We start from the raw sequence: 19,164 nt of genomic DNA, 5'->3' as shown, positions 1-19,164 counted from the left end.
TTTAAATCACGTCTTGGCCAACTGGTGATTGTGAACTCTTGAAAATAGAAAGTTGTTTTTCTTACTGAACTTCGTTGAGTTTTGTGACCCCTTAAGAGTGTGGGTATAGGTAAATGACCTCTCTTGACCCCTGTTGACCCTTAGGTGCCTCTTGATATGTAAAGACCTCTAAGTGTGTTTGTTCTCCTGTGGTTACCTCTCTTGACCCCTGTTGACCTTTAGGTGTCTCTTGATATTATTTGATGACCTCTAAGTGTGTCTGTTCTCCTGTGATGACCTCTGTTGACCTTTAAGTGCCTCTATTATCTCGTGATGACCTCTGTTGATCTTTAAGTACTTCCGATGACCTGTAAATAATTCTGATGACCTATAACTACTTCTGATGACCCCTGTTGACCTCTAAGTGTCATGAAAGGCAGTAACGTCATCATGAGAGGCAGTAACGTCATCATGGGAGGCAGTAATCACTAAAGGAGGGAGGAAACTGAGTTAACGAGGTCTATGCTCAGCCTCCGAGAGAATCACATTATAAAACACTCAAAGTGAGGTGGATGAGCATGGATAATTGGGGTGGATGAGGCTGGATAAGTGGGTGGATGAGCGTGGATAAGTGAGGTGGATGAGCCTGGATAAGTAGGGTGGCTGAGAGTGGATAGGTGAGGTGGATGAGGTTGGATAAGTAAGGTGGATGAGGTTGGATAAGTGAGATGGATGAGCCTGGATAAGTTAGGTGGATGAGTTTGGATAAATAAGGTAGATGAGTGGATAAGTGAGGTGGATGACCGTGGATAAGTGAGGTGGATGAGCCTGGATAAGTAGGGTGGCTGAGAGTGGATAAGTGAGGTGGGTGAGGTTGGATAAGTAAGGTGGATGAGGTTGGATAAGTGAGATGGATGAGCCTGGATAAGTTAGGTGGATGAGTTTGGATAAATAAGGTAGATGAGTGGATGAGCGGTGGATAAGCAGGGTGGATGAGCCTGGATAAGTGATTATGGATATTTGACAATGGATATGCGAAAAGTTCGGATATTTAGCACTCTGGATATGCGAAAGTATGGATATTTGTCACTCCGGATAATCAAACGTTAGGATAACAGAGAAAGATCGTACAGGTGAGAGTTCTTACCTGTGTTGACGGCATCACCAAAGAGGCAGTAGCGAGGCATCTTGAGGCCGACCACTCCTGCCACCACCATGCCTGTATGCACCCCTACACGTATCCTTAAGTGGTTACCTGTATGCCCATGCCCACGTCCAGGGGTAAGATGAGGGGTGGGGGGAGGGAGAGAACGGGGGTTGAGAGTTAGAGCGAGTGTATTGAAAGTTATTGTGTATTGATGATAACTATTTGAGGTGTGTGTGTGTGTGTGTGTGTCTTGTATGGCTACACAGGGACATACACACATGACTGACATGGTTACGCATAGACAATACAGTTGTAATTGAATACCTAAGGACATGCAAGTATACAGAGATATATACAAACTTATGCATACAACTCTTTCATCTCTTCACAAGGGATGCACACACACACACACACACACACACACACACACACACACACACAAACACACACACAACCCCACACACACACACCCACACACCCACCCACACACAACCCCACACACACCCCCACAGACACCTACCCATCACCCATCACCCCATCACCCCAATTAACCATACAACACGTGTCCACCTTACCAGTAGAGGGATCGGTGAGTTCAGTAATGGCCTCAACCATATCCATTGACATGTCACAGACCATTTCCCCGTGGTTAGCCTGTCTCTCTGGGGCACCGGCTACCACCATGTACGCGTCGCCTATCGTCTCAACCTGCCAGGGGGGAAGGAGGAGGGAGAGAGGAGATGTTTGGGGTGGAGAAATAATAATTGTTCCCTCGTTAATAAATGTATTGAGTTAATGACCCTAGGAGATCATTTCTCTTATATAACATAACCTAGGAGACCCTTCACCTAACTTAACCTTGGAGACCTTTCACTTAAAAACCTAGGAAACTATCCACTTAACTTAACCTAGGAAACCACCCACCTAACTTAATCTAGGAGACCACCCCCCCTAACCTAACTAGGAGACCACCCATCAAACCTAACTAGGAGACCACAACACTTAACTCAACCTAGGAGACCACCCACCTTATACACATTGTGCTTCTCCGTCAATTTATCGAAGATGGAGTACATAGCGTTGAGCATGGAGACCACTTCCATGGGCGTGATGCGACTACAGATCTGCGTGAAGGTCACCACATCGGAGAACAGTATGGTCACACTCTCGAAGGTCTGTTAGGAGGAGACATAGGAGACCCAGGGTAGGAGATCACACGCGTCAAGGAGGGGGGGTGGGTAGGGTATTGGTGGTGATTTGTAGGAGATAGGAGAGAGACAGAGAGACAGACAGACAGAAGGGAAGACCATAGATAGATAGATAGATAGATAGATAGATAGATGGATAGATTGATAGATAGATTGATTGATAGATAAAAGGAGAGTCAAAGATAGATAGATAAACATATATAGACAGACAGACAGACAGACAGACAGACAGACACAGACAGACAGACAGACAGACACAGACAGACAGACAGACAGACAGACAAATATCATATGTTGGTGTAAATATAATCAACTTCAAGATAACATTCATTTATTTCTCTAACTCACTTAAACATTAAAACTTTCCTAATTACTCAGGTGTTCACAGGTGACCGCTCCCTCACCTACTATATGTACAGGTAAACTTGTTCTGAACTCACCTGATAGATGTGACTTATGTAGGTGACGGGTTTGGTTAGGTTAGGTTAGGTTAGGTTAGGTTAGGTTAGGTTAGGTTAGGTTAGGTTAGGTTAGGTTAGGTTAGGTTAGGTTAGGTTAGGTTAGGGTGTTTTTTTTTATGTATTTGGTCACATTGTTGTTGTAGTTGTTTTTGGAGTTGTGATTGATACTGTTGTGGTGTTTGTTGTTGTTTTTGTTTTGTTGTGGTTCTTTTTCTTGGTGTTAATAGGTGTGTTTGTGTCACTAACCCCACAGGTGCCAACAGGTGTGTGTGTGTGTGCCACTAACCCCACAGGTGTCAACAGGTATGTGTGTGTGTGTGTTTGTGTCACTAACCCCCACAGGTGCCAACAGGTGTGTGTGTGTGTTTGTGCCACTAACCCCACAGGTGCCAACAGGTGTGTGTGTGTGTGTGTGTTTGTGTGTCACTAACCCCACAGGTGCCAACAGGTGTGTGTGTGTTTGTGTCACTAACCCCACAGGTGCCAACAGGTGTGTGTGTGTCTGTTTGTGTCATTAACCCACAGGTGCCAACAGGTGTGTGTGTGTGTGTGTGTGTTTGTGCTCACTAACCCCACAGGTGCCAACAGGTCTGTGTGTGTGTGTGTGTTTGTGTCACTAACCCCACAGGTGCCAACAGGTGTGTGTGTGTGTGTGCCATTAACCCCACACAGGTGCCAACAGGTGTGTGTGTGTGTCTGTTTGTGTCATTAACCCCACAGGTGCCAACAGGTGTGTGTGTGTGTGTGTTTGTGTCACTACCCCACAGGTGCCAACAGGTGTGTGTGTGTGTGTGTGTGTGTGTTTGTGTCACTAACCCCACAGGTGTCAACAGGTATGTGTGTGTGTGTGCCATTAACCCCACAGGTGTCAACAGGTGTGTGTGTGTGTGTGCGCGTCACTAACCTCACAGGTGTCGACGGGGTTCTCGCCCTTCCTCAGCCTCTGGGCCACCTGTCTGGGGATCATCTGGTACAGGAGTTCGTCCGTCCGTCTCATCTCGTCATCTAATTTCTTCATCGACTCCTCCAGCTTCTTACTCTTCTGCTGCTCCTGCTCCAGCGCCAGGTTCAGCTCCACCGACTGTTGTGTCCCCGCTAGTATGAGATCCCTGGGGGGTGAGGGTGAGACGGTGTGAGAGAGAGTGTGTGGGAGAATGAGTAAATGTGTGAGAGTTAAAGTTAGAGTGTAAGAACGATTATGAGTGTGTAGGTGTGAGAATGAATGGGTGGATGACTGTCAGTGTGAGAGTGAGTGGGTGTGTGAGAGAATGAAAGTGTGAAAGTCAAAGTTAGAGTGAGAGAGTGAACTTGAGAGTGAGAGAGAGGATATAGTAGTTGTTGATACAGATACTCCCATAACTGTACAGGTCATTCACACACACACACACACACACACACACACACACACACACACACACACACACACACACACACACACACACCTGGAGAAGTCGTGCATGGAGAGATCGTTGATGAAGAGGCCGGAGTAGATAAGAGAGTCGAGGTCCTTCATTACAGGTGTAGCCAGGAATAAGATCAGCTTCCAGTCCTCCATGTACACCATCTGACCTGTGGGGAGAGTGAGTGGGGTGAGAGGGAGAGTGAGTGGGGTGAGAGGGAGGGTGGAAGGATGTGTGTGTGTGAGAGAGAGAGAGAGAGATACAAGAATAATGGAGAACTAGATAGATAGATAGATAGAGAGATAAACAGACAAATAGACAGGATGAAAGCACCAAGCCCAGGTAATTTAAAGAGACTTGCTTATTTATGAAAGAATCGTCTCTCTGTCACTTAAGAGCCTGACAGGTTAAGTGGGCTCCAGGCTCTAATGGGCTCGAGTCTTAAGTGGCCTCCTGTCCTTAATAGGAACCAGTTTTAATAGACTCCAATTCTAACAGGCTCCAGGGCCAATTAAGAGATGGGCCTATTAATAAAGGCAATTTATCTTTGCGTAGGTAACCAAATCAGAGAACTTCCTCAAGGCAGAAGGTGTATGAGAGGGGACCTACGCATGACAAAGCACCTAGGGTGTATGAGAGGAAACCTAAGCAATTCAAGGCATCTAGGGCGTATGGGAGGTAACCTACGCAAATCAGACTGCGTATGAGAGTCGGAGGGCGTGCGTACCTTTGAGTTTGAATGACTTTTCAGTTACATCTTCCTCGGACAGGTTAAGGATGTCACCGTGTACGTTACCATTCTCCTTCTTCTTCTTATTATTCTCAAACACCGACTCCACCGTCACCACCTCGAAGATGTTGTTGGTTCGTAGGAGAATCTGTGGAGAGGTGGTGGTGAGATGTAGGTGTGGTGAAAGGGTTGGAGTTATGAGAGTGAGGGGAAGGAGGTGGGGAGATGTAGGGGTGGTGAGAGGGTTGGAGTGATGAGAGTGAGGGTAAGGAGGTGGGGAGATGTAGGGGTGGTGGTAAGAGGGATGGTAGTGGGAGGGTGAGGGGGTAGTGTGGTAAAGGGGATGGTGAGATGTGTGGGTGGAGAGGCGGGTAATGAGAGGGAGGGGGGGTGGATGATAAGAGGGATGGAGAGGTGAGGGTTTAGTAATGAGACGGGTAATGAGAGGGAGGGGGGTGGATGATGGAGGGATGGAGAGGTGAGGGTTTAGTAATGAGACTGTTATGGAGAGAGATAACACTAGTACTACACATTCACCATCACACTACACATTTACCACCATACTACACATACTATACTCCCACACATTCTCACATTAACTTCTTGACTATAAACATCATCCTCGAGGGTAAACTTTGGAGTGATACTTACGCTCTCAAACTTAAATGCAACGTGGGGTCGAGTCAGGTCAAACCAATCCGTGAGTTTCTGCCCCACGAGCTCTGGTAAGATCTGCATCATGCTATTGCCGATATACTTCACCACCATCTTGTTCCTGGGGAGGGGGGTAGGGTAAGCAGAGGTCAGAGGTCAGGGGTCATACTTGTAAAGAGAGAGAGAAGGGGGAGAAAGAGTGGGTGTGAATGAGAGATAGAGGAGGAGGAGAGAGAGAGGCAGAGAGATGGGGAGGGGTAAAGAATGAAGAGAGAGGGGAGAAAATAGGGAGAGAGAGAAAGTAAAAGGAGAAAGACAGGAAGAGAGAGAGAGAAAGAGAGTACACCAGACGCTAATGATGGCCTGTACTGACAATATGGAATAAAACAAAAGAAAACAAAAGAAAAACAGACAAGAGAACTCACCCGAAGAGGATGCAGAAGGGGAAGATCTCGAACAACAGGTTGCCTCGAAGTGGTAGCGTCTGTTCTTCCCGGATAAGGGTGAGGCTGACCTGGTTAGAGAAGGCTTGGTTGTCGAAGGTCAGCTGAAAGGTCACGTGGGAGGTGTCGAAGATAAACTTCTCGCTCACTAACTCTACCTCCATCTTGGTGTTGTAGAAGTGATGCGCTACCTGCAATGGTGAGATTAGGGTGGGGTAGGAGGATGTGTGGGTAGGTGTGTGTGGGTAGGTGTGTGTGGGTAGTTGGGTGTGTGTGAGTGGGTAGTTGGGTAGGTGTTTGGGTAAGTGGGTGTGGATGGGTGAGTAGGTGGGAGTGTGGGTGAGTAATTGGGTGGGTTTGGTGAGTGGGTGGAGTAGGTGTGTGGGTGCTGATCATAATTTTCCATCAAAGAAAATTTGGTCAAGGGGGATTTATTTTTATTTTCATTTTATCAGATTAAAAAAGGAAACGTATTATTATTATTATTATTATTATTATTATTATTATTATTACGTAACCCACGATACCACACCTGTATAAACTAACCCACGATAACTCACCTGTATGAATTAACCTACGATGACCCACCTGTATGAAATAACCCACGATGACCCACCTGTGTGATCTGACCCATGGTGTAGTGGGCGTACCCTCGTCGCTTGGAGCGGTAGTGAAGAATCATCCCGGTGCTCGACTCACTCTCGCAGAAGAAGGACGGCGGCCGCATGCGGGGGTATGAAAACTTGAGGTATTCGTGAAGGTTATCCAGTCCTGCGGCATAATGGGTCATGGGTATAATGGATCGTGGGTTGGATAATGGGTATACTCTAAAGCAGTCCAGGTAAACGAAAAAGAAGTCCGGATTAAGGAAAACAGTCCGGATAAATGGTAAAATTGGCCCGGACAAACGAAAAACAGAATCCGGATAAACACAAACAGTCCGGATAATAAGAGATGAATAACCCCTCAAAAAACAATAATCTCACCATTAAGGAAATCTCTGACGTGTCGGCCAAGGACGGAGAGGACTCGGTCGTATCCATACTGACCCACGAACTCGACGAAGAACTCTCCCATACGGAACATGAGGGCATCGTTGGTCACGTCCAGTATCTGTTGGAGACCGGAGGAGGGTGAGAGAGGGTGAGAATAGAGGGAGAGTGAGGGTGGGAGGTAGAGGGAGGGTGAGAGTAGAGGGAGAGTGAGTGAGAGGGTGATATAGGGAGCATGGTAGAAGGTGAATAAGGAAGAGACGAAAGAAAAGAAGGAGAGAGAGAGAGAAAGAAAAGCTATAACTACACAACAAAACAAGACACACACACAGACAACGAGAAGACTCACCTTGGCGGCGGATTTAACGAGACGCGGTAAGACATTCTCGCTATAAACTCGGTGGGTGCTGAAGGCGGGCTGGTCAATATTAGCATGGTGGCGTATCTGTTCCCACATATCCTCCCCATACTGTTGTTTGATGTATTCACTGAAGTTCTCTACCAATAGGCCGTACATGGCAACCCGTACTGAGGTAGGGGGTGACGGCCTGTGTGGGGAGAGAAATGGGGAGGTTAGTAGTGTTGTTGGTGGAGAGGGGGAGATGACCTGTTGGGGGAGAGAAGTGAGGGAGGTTAGTAGTGTTGTTGGTGGAGAGGGGGAGATGACCTGTTGGGGGAGAGAAGTGAGGGAGGTTAGTAGTGTTGTGGTGGAGAGGGGGTGGGAGGTTAATGGTGGTGGGAGGGGGAGAGGGGAAATGGCTTGTTGGGGAGAAGAGATAGGGAGTTTAGGGTAGGGTAAGATAGCTCAGAATAGGATAGGTTAGGTTAAGATATGATAGGATAGCTCAGGATAGGATAGGTTAGGTTAAGCTATGATAGGATAGCTCAGGTTAGGTTAGGTTAAGATATGATAGGATAGCTCAGGACAGGTTAGGTTAGTTTAGGATAGCTCAGGATAGGATAAGGTTAGGTTGGGTTACGATGGCACAGGACAGGTTAGATTAAGATAGGATAGGTTAGGTTAGGTTAGGTTAGGCGTCGCGTTGTCCATTGGTTACAGGAAGGATACATAAATAACTCACTGATGAAACAAAGGTCTTCCGGGGGTACTGACTCTCTCTCTCTCTCTCTCTCTCTCTCTCTCTCTCTCACACACACAACTTTCTTTCTTCATCGTTTTTCCTATTCCACCTCCCTACATCCTTCAGGCCAGATGCGAGAGAGGACGTAGTGTGTGTGTGTGTGTGTGTGTGTGTGTGTGTGTGTGTGTGTGTGTGTGTGTGTGTGTGTGTGTGTGTGTCCGTGTGTGTGTGTGTGTGTGTGTGTGTGTGTGTGTGTGTGTGTGTGTGTGTGTGTCCGTGAGGGGTCGTTCATGGCTTTATAATCGTTGTAAATGAATGTCTTGTCTCTTGTAACGCAGCTCAAGTCCTCCAACCTCCTCCTCCTCTTCCTACCTCCCCCTCACCCCCACCGCCTCCCCTTTCCTCCCCTCATGGTAGTCATTGTTGGAGAATTACTACGAACGGCACTGCTATCAGATTATGTTATTATAGTTACTACTACTACTACTACTACTACTACTACTACTATTCCTGCTTACTACTACAACTACTACTTCACCCCACCCCCTCCCTCACCTCCCCCCTTCCCTCCCAGAAATGGTTACGTCTCCTCACTTATGGCGTCACGTTCTTCTAAAATACTTCTATACTTACAAAAAAAGTTATGTCTCATATACTTATAAAATTATAAGTTAAGATAATAGGATTTGACTAGCTTCTTATCCCGCCCTGAGTCGACCCAGCTGCAGAATGACACATATGACACCCTCATAATGTGTCATATGCAAGTTTGATAGTTCTGACACATGTGGGACTTTCTGGCACATATGACACCTTAGTGATGTGTCATATGCAAGTTTGATAGTTCTGACACATGTGGGACTTTCTGGCACATATGACACCTTAGTGATGTGTCATGTATGTTTGATAGTTCTGACACATGTGGAACTTTCTGGCACATATGACACCTTAGTGATGTGTCATATGTATGTTTGATAGTTCTGACACATGTGGAACTTTCTGGCACATATGGAAACTTTGATGGGTCAAACATATGAAACTGCAAGAAATTGGATGAAACTTTCTGACATATAAGGGGAAAGGGGTAGTGAGGGGTAGGGGGTATGAAGGGTAAGGGGTAGTCAGGGGTAGGGGTTGGTGAGGAGCAGGGGGTAAGGGGTGGTGAGGGAGTAGGGATCAGGGTGCAGGAGGTCAGGGTCTTTGGGTCAGCTGCTGCCCTGGACGGAAGTGTTTTAACAATTGGGTAACTGTTTTGGCTTCTTGTTAAGTAATGTGGTTGTTAAGGGAACGTTGACGTGGGGGTGGGGGGATGAGGTGTGGAGGGGGTGGATGATTGATGGGGTGTTGATGGAGGGGGCGAGGGGAGGAGGGGGTAGTTGTCGTAATTACTAATATCGTGATAGTTATAATTGTGGTAGTTACTAGTATCTTAATGGTTGTAGTTGTGGTAGTTACTATTATCTTAATGGTTGTAGTTGTGGTAGTTACTAGTATCTTAATGGTTGTAGTTGTGGTAGTTACTAGTATCTTAATGGTTGTAGTTGTGGTAGTTACTAGTATCGTAATGGTGATCAAGTGGTTGTCTCCTGTTAGTCACTTGTTTAATAACCAGTTGTAGTAGTGGTTGATTGGCAGATACAAACGAGGTGGTAGTTAAGGCTTGTTAAGTACCTCTCTTAACAAGCACTTACAGGTAGTTAAGGGTTGGATTGGCTCTATTGTTTTTTGTTTGTATTTAATAAAAGTGAAAATTATGTAAGGGATTTTATATCAGGTTGTAGTTACAGACACACGGACGTACACAGACACACGGACGTACACAGACGTACACAGACACACAGACACAAACACAAACAAACACACGGAAGCCATAATATTCTTAATCCTTCCTCTCCATGGATAGCGGGGAACAACAACAAACAAACATATTAAACAACTGGGGTCAGATAAACAAACAAACAAACGGTTACAAACAATTGGGCCAGACAGACAAACAAACAAACACATCTGTCAAGAGTGAAAGTCTGTCTGTCAGTCAAATTTAATTCATGTGGTCAAGTGTGGCCGTTTGTTTATCTGGTTCAGTTGTTGTTTGTGTGTTTGTTTGTTTGTTTGTTCTGACCCAGTTGCTATAGCGTGTTTGTTTGTTTGTTTGCTTATATATTTTCCAAAAGTTTATCAGGAAAAACAACACTTCCAACAGCCTTTGATAGGACACACACACACACACACACACACACACACACACACACACACACACACACATAAATAATAAAGCAGGTGAGAGAGAGAGAGAGAGAGAGAGAGAGAGAACGGATGGATCTCCTCGAACAGTCTGTCAGTCCTTCGCCTTGATTGGCCACAACAAAGAGCCAACCCACCAATCACAAGACATTATATATCTACTGACATCAAACACCTGACCATATTATCCAATTGAAGACGAATATGTTTTTTTTTGTGTGTGTGTTGTTTCTTTTAACCGAGCGACCGACAGACCGACACCCACTGTAATTGTAGACGGTGCCAACCCCAGCTGTCTGTCTGTCTGTGTCTGTCTGTCTGTCTGTGTCTGTTTCTCTCTCGCTTCTCTGTCTGTCTCTGTTTCTCTCTTTCTAGTTATTGTTTGATATTCTTGCCATTATTATTATTATTACTCTCTATGTATCATCTTATCGTGTCATTAAGATATCAACTGACTAAAATATCATGAAGGAATATTTGTTCAAGCTCTTAAAGACATTATTACACACACACAAGACAACTGTTGCCTCTCTTACCTCCCTCCCTCCCTCTCTCCCTCCCTCCCTTCTCCTTCTCTTACCGTTCTCTATTTCTTACCTCCCTCCTCCCCCTTTTATCACTCCTCCCTTTTTTCTCACTCTCCCTCTCCTTAACCTCCCTCCCTTACCCCCTTCCCTCACTTTCTCACCCTCCCTCTCTTCCTTAACCTCCCTCCCTACCTCTTTTACCTCCCTCCCTCACTACCTTTCTTACCTCCCTCCTCCCTCCTTACCTCTCTTCCTCACCCCTCCCCTTGGCTCTTGGTCACCCTCTTCCCTTATCTGAGAGTCAAGTGGCATCGAAGGGCCTCGTGACCGCGGGGTAAGGGTGCCACGCTGCTCTGGGGATGAGCTTCAATTGAGAGAAAGCAAGCCCCTAGGTGGACCTCAGGTCACCCCCATCACCTGGCACTAGATGGCACTGGCCCAGCTCCTGGTAGGGAGGGGCTTGCACTGGGGTAATGGAGGTGTTGGAGTGTGTGTGTGTGTGAGTGTGTGTGTGTGTGTGAGTGTGTGTGTGTACTCCAGGTATAAAAGCGTTAAGACAGGTGTTCTCCAGGTGTGATTACATTCATTAATAACCAAAAGCAGGCAAATTCTTCACGATAAAATAAGGTAATGTGAACTGGTCTTAACTGTTGACTGTTAACTATCGACTGTGACTATTTAACTGTTAACTGCTGACTGTTATTATACATGTAACGAGTTAATTATCCAGGTACAAATTAACATCATTCTAGATCAATTTTCATATACAGACACAAGAACAGTTACGGGTCAGTGCCTTCAAGACTATGTGGCACTTTACTGGCACTATTTTCGGTCCAGGATACCTCATTTGCATACGTTAAGGTCACGGGGTTAAAAATATCCTTGTTGGGTCACTGTATGTTGTGCTACATGTTGGGTAGAAGGAAAGGGAAGGAGATTAGGAGGAGGAGAAGGAAGGTAGTGTGAGGTGGAGCCTTGTGTTAGTCATGCGTGTGTAAGTAAAGATTGTGTGTAAGTAGTGTGGGGGTGTGTAAGTAGTAGTGGGCGTGTGTAAGTAGTGTGGGGGTGTGTAAGTAGTGAGTGTGTGTAAGTAGTAGTGGGCGTGTGTAAGTAGTAGTGGGCGTGTGTAAGTAGTAGTGAGCGTGTGTAAGTAGTAGTGGGCGTGTGTAAGTAGTAGTGGGCGTGTGTAAGTAGTGTGGGAATGTGTAAGTAGTAGTGGGCGTGTGTAAGTAAAGACTGTGTTAGTAGTGGGTGTGTGTAAGTAAAGACTGTGTTGTGGTGGGTGTGTAAAGTAAGGAGCTTTGTGTGTAAGTAGTGGGCGTGTGTAAGTAGTGTGGGTGTGTGTAAGTAGTCGTGGGCGTGAAGACAGGGGCTGCTCTGTGGGCGGATCATTACTACCCAAGAAACACATTCTTAGTCTGTTTATCCATCACCACTCAACCAAGGGGAGAGAGAGAGAGAGGGGACAGAGAGAAAGAGAGAGAGAGCTATGGAGATACTGAACCCTCTCGCTCTATTCATCTATCTATCTATCTATCTATCTAACAATACAGTGAAGATACGTGAGAGAACAGATTAATCCCCTCTTGTACATTTAACTACCTCGGTAAGGTCAGGTGAGGTCAGGTTAGGTTAAGTTAGGTGTACTATGTCAAGTTAAGTGTTAATTTGAATATTTTATGCAGTAACAATTAAAAGGTTCGATTTTGGTACAAATTTAAATGCAGATATAATTCCGGTTACATTAAGTCACCGGCCGAATACAGGGTGCCGGTTACAATGCCTCGTTGAGAACCGGATACAGTGCCAGTCACTGTTTGGCACTGTACCTTCTCCCTCTGTTTATTGACCTGTCACCTTAAATTCCTCTGAGCCGCCCTGACTTGCTGACACTATCTCTTGGCTGACACTATCTGCTGATATTGCATTATGACACGACCTACTGGCTGACACTATTTGCTGACATTGTTTTATGGTTTTATGACACTACCTGACAATTAACTACTGACGCTCCTGTGTGTGTGAGAGAGAGAGAGAGAGAGAGAGAGAGAGAGAGAGAGGAGAGGAGGGGGGGAGGGGAGTTGGACAGGCTAGAAAGGTCATCACCCATACACAAGTGGATCCCCTCACCCCATGCTCTCCCCTCAACCCATAAGAGGGGAGATAAGTAAGAGGGATGGGTGGATGAAGGAGTGGTGGGAGGGGGGAGAGGTTTGAGGGGTGAGTGGGGGAGAAGGTTTGAGGGTGAGTGGGGGAGAAGTTTGAGGGTGTGTGGGGGAGGGTTTTGAGGGGTGAGTGGGGAGAGGTTTGAGGGTGAGGTGCTGGGAGAGGTTTGAGGGTGAGTGGGGGAGAGGTTTGAGGGGTGAGTGGGGAGAAGTTTGAGGGGGTGAGTGGGGGAGAGAGAGAGAGAGGAAAAGGTGATAAAAATGGGGAAAAAAGGAAGACAAAATAATTCGAACAATAAATATGAGTACTACCTACTTATACACTCCCCATCCGTGCGTCCTTCCGTCAGACCGTCACTTTAAGATTTGTCCACGTGATAACTTAAACAAACTACCAGGGATTCTAACCAAATATCATGGGTGGATATATCACAACACGATCTCAGACCAGTTCGATAATCGGTGTTTTGTGTCGTTAATGTATAGCGTTATGGCCTCTTGGACTGTTAAGGTGCAACAGCAGGCTGGGAAGTTAAGTGTGATGTTAGTGTTAACGTATTTTGGGGTATATCTCAGGACACAGTATAGATTTATTTATGTATTAAGTAAAAATAAAATAACTTTACTGTATTATGTATTAAGTAGAGGTGAAAACTGGGTCTCATAGGTGTGACTTCTAGTTAGGGACAGTGTGGATACAACACACAGTATACTAAGCCTCCGGTACACAAGGAGGCTGTCTGGCCAGTACAGCTCTCGACCGTCTTCACTTTCCCAAATTGTAAACTGAGTTACTCATTTACAGCTGGGTGAACTGGGATCGAACCACCGACCCATGTAACAGGAGGCGAGTGCTGTATCCACTGGACCACTGCACTACAGCTAAAGGTATGTGTGTACAATTATATTATGTATTACTTTATGTATTCAGTAAAGGAAGAAATACTGTATTATATATTAGTAAATGAATTAATATAGTTTTAGATAATAAATAGATAAATATAATATGTTTTATGTAAATATTATCAATGTACAGTTATGTTATGTATTAGTGAAGACAAGCAACAGAGAGCATCGTGTGTGTGTGTGTGTGTGTTGGTTCACGGTGGAGGGTCTGATGCCACCACCACCACCACTACTACCACCACCACCACTACTACCATCACCACCACCACCACCACTACTACCACCACCACTACTACCACCACCACCACCACCACCACTACTACCACCACCACCACTACTACCACCACCACTACTACCACCACCACCACCACTACTACCACCACCACTACCACCACGCCACTACTACCACCACCACCACCACCACCACCACTACCGTTACAGCCACCACCACCAACCACCACCATCACCACCAATCACCACCACCACTACCACCACTACTACTACCACCAACCACCATGCCCTCTAACCCCACTCTACCATGCCCTCTCACCCCACTCCACCAGCAGCAGCAGTAATAAACCTTCAAGTAGCCAAACAAAACAAACAGTAGTGTATCAGTCTTTACGAGAGGGCTGACAGAGAGGAGGAATCTGTTACACTATTATTAAAGACAGTAGCTCTCTTACGTCTGGCAGGCCGGTTAATAGACACTGGTGGATTTCACGTCGTACTGTTTTAAAATGTTTTATATTATTTTTTTTTCTATTTAATCAAGTTTATGTTTTTGAGAGATGAAGGTAATTAGGGATTCTATTTAATTATTTATAAACAACTCATTAGTGTACTGTAATCTTTGAAATACGTGAAAGCAGGATAAAATATTTTATAATTTTTGGCGGGAAAGATAAAATATTTTAAACATTTTGGCGGGAAATCTGGAAAACATCTCGTACTCCGCCTCACCTCCTGCAGAAGAAAGGAAACCTGGGGATGAACTCAGAGGGAAGATAACACCCACCAGAGCTCTCCTGACGGTGTAACAGGATAGGCACTGACCCTCCTATTACCTCGGGATCTTGTATTTGAGGGAAAGGGAGGGAAGAAAGAAGAAAAGGGGGGGTTTAGTCTCAGTCCAATTATACTCGTGACGGGGCTTCTTATATAACTAGGAGTCGGTAGTGAAAGACACACTCAGGGAGGCCAGGAGTCTCTGAGGGCCTTATCTTAACTGTCTTTGCCCTTAACTGGTGGTGGGAGAGTGTATCTAACTGGTTAATTGGATCTCATACTTTAACTGGAGGCGTACGAATGTTTCTAACTGGCTGTGTGTGTGTGTGTGTATTTTGGGGGTTTCTGTGTGTGTGTGTGTGTTTTTGGGGAGAGGGGGTGTGGGTGTGTGTGTTAATATGACAGTTCATTGATAACCCGTGACGTCACTACTTAGTTCATTGATAAGCTGTGACGTCACCCAAGTAGTTCATTCATAAATAATTTGTTTATTTTAAGAGTCATTCATAAATGTCGCCTGACGTCATTTCCTCCTAATGGTGATAATACTACTGTTGTCCCTCAGCTGTAAAGAGGCTGTGTGTAGTAGTAGTAGTTGTTGTGGTTGTAGTACTAGTAGTTGTGGTAGTAGCAGTAGTAGTAATAAAAGTAGTAGTAGCACTTGTAGTAGTAGTAGTATAAGTTATAGTAGTTGTTGTTGTAGTAGAAGTAGTAACCTTAATTTGTCAATACTCATTCTCTCACTCTTCTCTCTCTCACCTCTCACTTTCACCACTCACTCTCACTTCATCACTCTCACCCTATCACTCTCACTTCATCACTCTCACCCTATCACTCTCACTTCATCACTCTCACCCTATCATTCTCACTTCCGTCACACTGAATTACGAGGGGAGAAAGAGTGTTCAGTACAAGGGGACAGGATAATCCAATTAGAGGGGAGAGTACTCAGAGGGTGTGGGGAGAGGGAAGGGGTGTGTGAGGGGAGAAGGAAGGGGTGAGTGAGGGGAGAGGGAAGGGGTGTGTGAGGGGAGAGGGAAGGGGTGAGTGAGGGGGAGGGAAGGGGTGGAGGGGAGAGGGAAGGGGTGAGTGAGGGGAGAGGGAAGGGGTGTGTGAGGGGAGAGGGAAGGGGTGAGTGAGGGGAGAGGGAAGGGGTGAGTGAGGGGAAGGACCTTTTTGTGGTCTCTGAGTCCTTGTGGATCTTGAGTCCTTGTGGTCACTGAGTCCTTCGCCTGACGGACTCTTGCCTCCCTCCCTGAGTGTCACGTGGAGTTGTTGCATCATAGGAAGCTCCCTGGGGTGTGTCTCCTTGGACCCCTCCCTCCCCCTTCCTCTCTCTGTCTCCCTTCCTCTCTCATTCTCCCTTTTTCCCTCTCACTCACTCACTCTTACTCCTCCTGGACCCCTCACTCTCTCTTCCTGAACCCCTCACCCTCTCTCCCTATCTCCCTTTCTCCCTCATTCTCCCCTCCTCTACCCCTCCTTCCCTCCTTACACTCCTTCAAAGTTTCCGTCCCAACACTCCAACCTCTGTGTGTGTGTGTGTGTTTGTGTGTGTGTGTGTTAATCCTGCGGGTGGTTAGGTAACTATAAGCGTCAGTGAAACAGGTCCAAGGGAGAAAAAATGCATTGAGAAGGAAGGGGGGTTAGGGAGGAGGAGAAGGGAGGAGAAAAAGAGAGAAGGAGGGACAGAGAGAGGAGAGAGGGAGGTTAGGGAAGGACTGAGGGAAGGGAGGAGATAAAGAGAGAGAGAAAGAGAGACAGCCGGAGGGAGAGGGAGGTAAAGAGAAGAGAGGGGAGAGTGCCAAGGCAATTCACAGCAGCACATGCATGTGGGGGTAGGGGGTGCCACTGAGGGCCTCCAGATTGGATGTGTGCCAGGCCAGGGAAGAACTGGCCCTGAAATGACGGATCCAAGTTAAACGTGTGAGGCGAGGAATACCACAGGTGGGGAGGGGAAGGAGGAGGGGGAAGAGGGGGAGGTAGGATAGGTGGGGTTGATGGAAGGTGGAGGTGGTGACAGAAGGGGAGGAGGAAAAGGGCGGCAAGAGAAGGAGTAGGGAGAAGGTGAAGAGGGGGAGGGAAAGAGAAAGGCACAAACAGATAGAAGGAGGGGAGGGGGAAGCCACAGAGAGACAAAGATAGAGGGTGTAATGAGAAGAGGAAGACACAGACACATAGAGGGGGAGGAGGAAGGAAGAGGGGGCGTAGAGGCACAGATGGGCAGGGAAGGTCGGAGAGTCAAGCATCATTCACTAACAGAGAGAGAGAGAGAGAGAGAAAGCGAGAGAGAGAGGGTAGGAGACGTGATGGTTGTTGGTTGGGTCGATCTTTTTAACACTTGATTCTCTCTCTCTCTCTCTTTCTCCGTCTAGACACCCAAATCTTCATAATCAACTTCCCTTTATATTTCAACCTCGGTCCTAACACACTCACCAAAGGACCTCTTAACACACGCACACACTCAACACAACACACTCAAGGTCTTCGGTGGAAAAAACACACTCATTCGATACCCTCTTCCTCCTCCTCTCTCCTTCCCACCGTCAGCTGAGTGTGGCACATCCTGGGAGTGACACACACACACACACACACACACACACACACACACACACACACAAACTGGTAACCCCTGGATCAATAAGTTTAGGTGTGTTATATAAGAAAAGTACCACGAACATGATAGGAGTTGCCCTGGCTTATTTAAATACCACCTGGCTTTGTTAAATATCCTCTGAATTGGTTAAATACCGTCAAACCCAGAAAGCCAGTAGTCTGTCCACCCCCACACAGCGTTTTCCTCAGCTCGTGAGGTATTTTTAAGCCCAGAGTGTTATCTAAAGGGCTGCCTCTCATACCTGTGTTATCTGGGCAGGTAAGAGTAACTACCAACACTCACCGCTCCTGATTGTCGCTTGAGGGAGCTGCTATGATTGGCTAACCGCTAAAATTAATTAAGGTCGTCCCAGAATTGTCAAAATTCATTAAAATGTTTCCACCGTAACTAAAATTAATTAAAAATAATCCAATTTTTTTTTAAAGTAACTACAGTCATTCTAGAGATGCTAAAATTAATTAAAATCATCCCAAAGTTTTTAAAATTAATTACAATCATTCCAGAGTAGCTAAAATTAATTAATATCACTACACAGTTGCTAAAATTAACTAAAATCATCCCAGAGTTGTCAAAATTAATAAAAATCATCCCAAAGTTGTTAAAATTAATTAAAATCATCGCAAAGTTGGTAAAATTAATTCAAATTATCCCAAAGTTGTCAAAATTAATTACAATCATCCCAAAGTTATTAAAATTAGTTAAACTCATCCCAAAAGTTAGTCAATTTCACTATTATCAACTTAAAAATAATTAAATACCACAAACATCAACACAAAACTCACTCACATTCACTTTTTCGTCTCACAAATCACCAAAACACACAAACAGACGGAAATAATTGCTAAATAAAGCGACCTTGAAAAATCGCTAAATTGAGCGAGTTTACCGCTAAGTTGGTAACCTTGTCTTCTGTTAAGGTGAGCGGGAATAATATTTATGGAGGTTAAGAGCGGCCTATCACCTGTGGTATGGAGGCCCTTCAGGTGAATGATGGTCTCCAACCCTCCATGGCCTTCTACCATCACGGTCTCCTACCCTCCATGGCCTCCTATTCTCCATGGCCTCCTACCCTCATGGTCTCCTATCCTCCATGGTCTGCTACCCTGATGGTCTCCTAGTAGTAGTAGTATTCAGAGTCTAAGCTAAAACACACAAGGGAAATTATATAAATAGTCTTTCATGTGTGTGTGTGTGTGTGTGTGTTACTTAATCATGTCATGTTATTTGCTAATTACATTTCTCGATTCTAATTTCTTTGATGTTGTATAGTACTGTTTACACCCTAGGGGAGGGGTGAGGGAAGGGGAGACGGAGAGGGAAGGGGGAAGGTGGAGAGGGCGGAGGGAGGGGTTAGGATGGTTGGCGAGAGAGGCTGTACACACACACATACACATACAAAAAAATACACACACACATACATACACACACATAACTATTTTGTATGCTAAAAGTGTGAATGTGGACTCTAGGCATCCTCCCTCCCACGTTTCCCTTCCTATCCCCATGCATCCCCCCCCACCATGCATCCTCCCCATCACGCATCCCTCCCCACCATGTATCCTCCCATCATGTAGTCCCCTCCCCACCATGTATCCTCC

At 45.8% G+C, this 19,164-nt stretch overlaps 1 protein-coding gene across 5 annotated transcripts in view; it reads right to left on the bottom strand.

The window, feature by feature from the left end:
• Positions 1–19,164, bottom strand: part of LOC121868538 (soluble guanylate cyclase 88E-like) — a 77,433-nt gene that overhangs the window by 13,613 nt on the left and 44,656 nt on the right. For all 5 annotated transcript variants that reach the window (XM_042369242.1, XM_042369243.1, XM_042369241.1 and 2 more), the window contains exons 3-13: positions 7,364–7,562; positions 7,009–7,135; positions 6,639–6,793; positions 6,005–6,213; positions 5,577–5,700; positions 4,923–5,073; positions 4,238–4,364; positions 3,700–3,904; positions 2,155–2,301; positions 1,702–1,834; positions 1,127–1,234 (exon numbers count right to left, since the gene is read on the bottom strand). In XM_042369242.1, coding sequence (XP_042225176.1) covers positions 1,127–1,234; positions 1,702–1,834; positions 2,155–2,301; positions 3,700–3,904; positions 4,238–4,364; positions 4,923–5,073; positions 5,577–5,700; positions 6,005–6,213; positions 6,639–6,793; positions 7,009–7,135; positions 7,364–7,531 — 1,654 coding nt within the window. In that variant the 5' untranslated portion in view covers positions 7,532–7,562. The remainder of the gene's footprint in view (positions 1–1,126; positions 1,235–1,701; positions 1,835–2,154; positions 2,302–3,699; positions 3,905–4,237; positions 4,365–4,922; positions 5,074–5,576; positions 5,701–6,004; positions 6,214–6,638; positions 6,794–7,008; positions 7,136–7,363; positions 7,563–19,164) is intronic.

The sequence above is a fragment of the Homarus americanus genome, unplaced genomic scaffold (genome assembly GCF_018991925.1).
Source record: "Homarus americanus isolate GMGI-L3 unplaced genomic scaffold, GMGI_Hamer_2.0 scaffold59495, whole genome shotgun sequence".
NCBI classification, from domain to species: domain Eukaryota; kingdom Metazoa; phylum Arthropoda; class Malacostraca; order Decapoda; family Nephropidae; genus Homarus; species Homarus americanus.
This window is presented reverse-complemented; position numbering and strand designations above follow the sequence as displayed.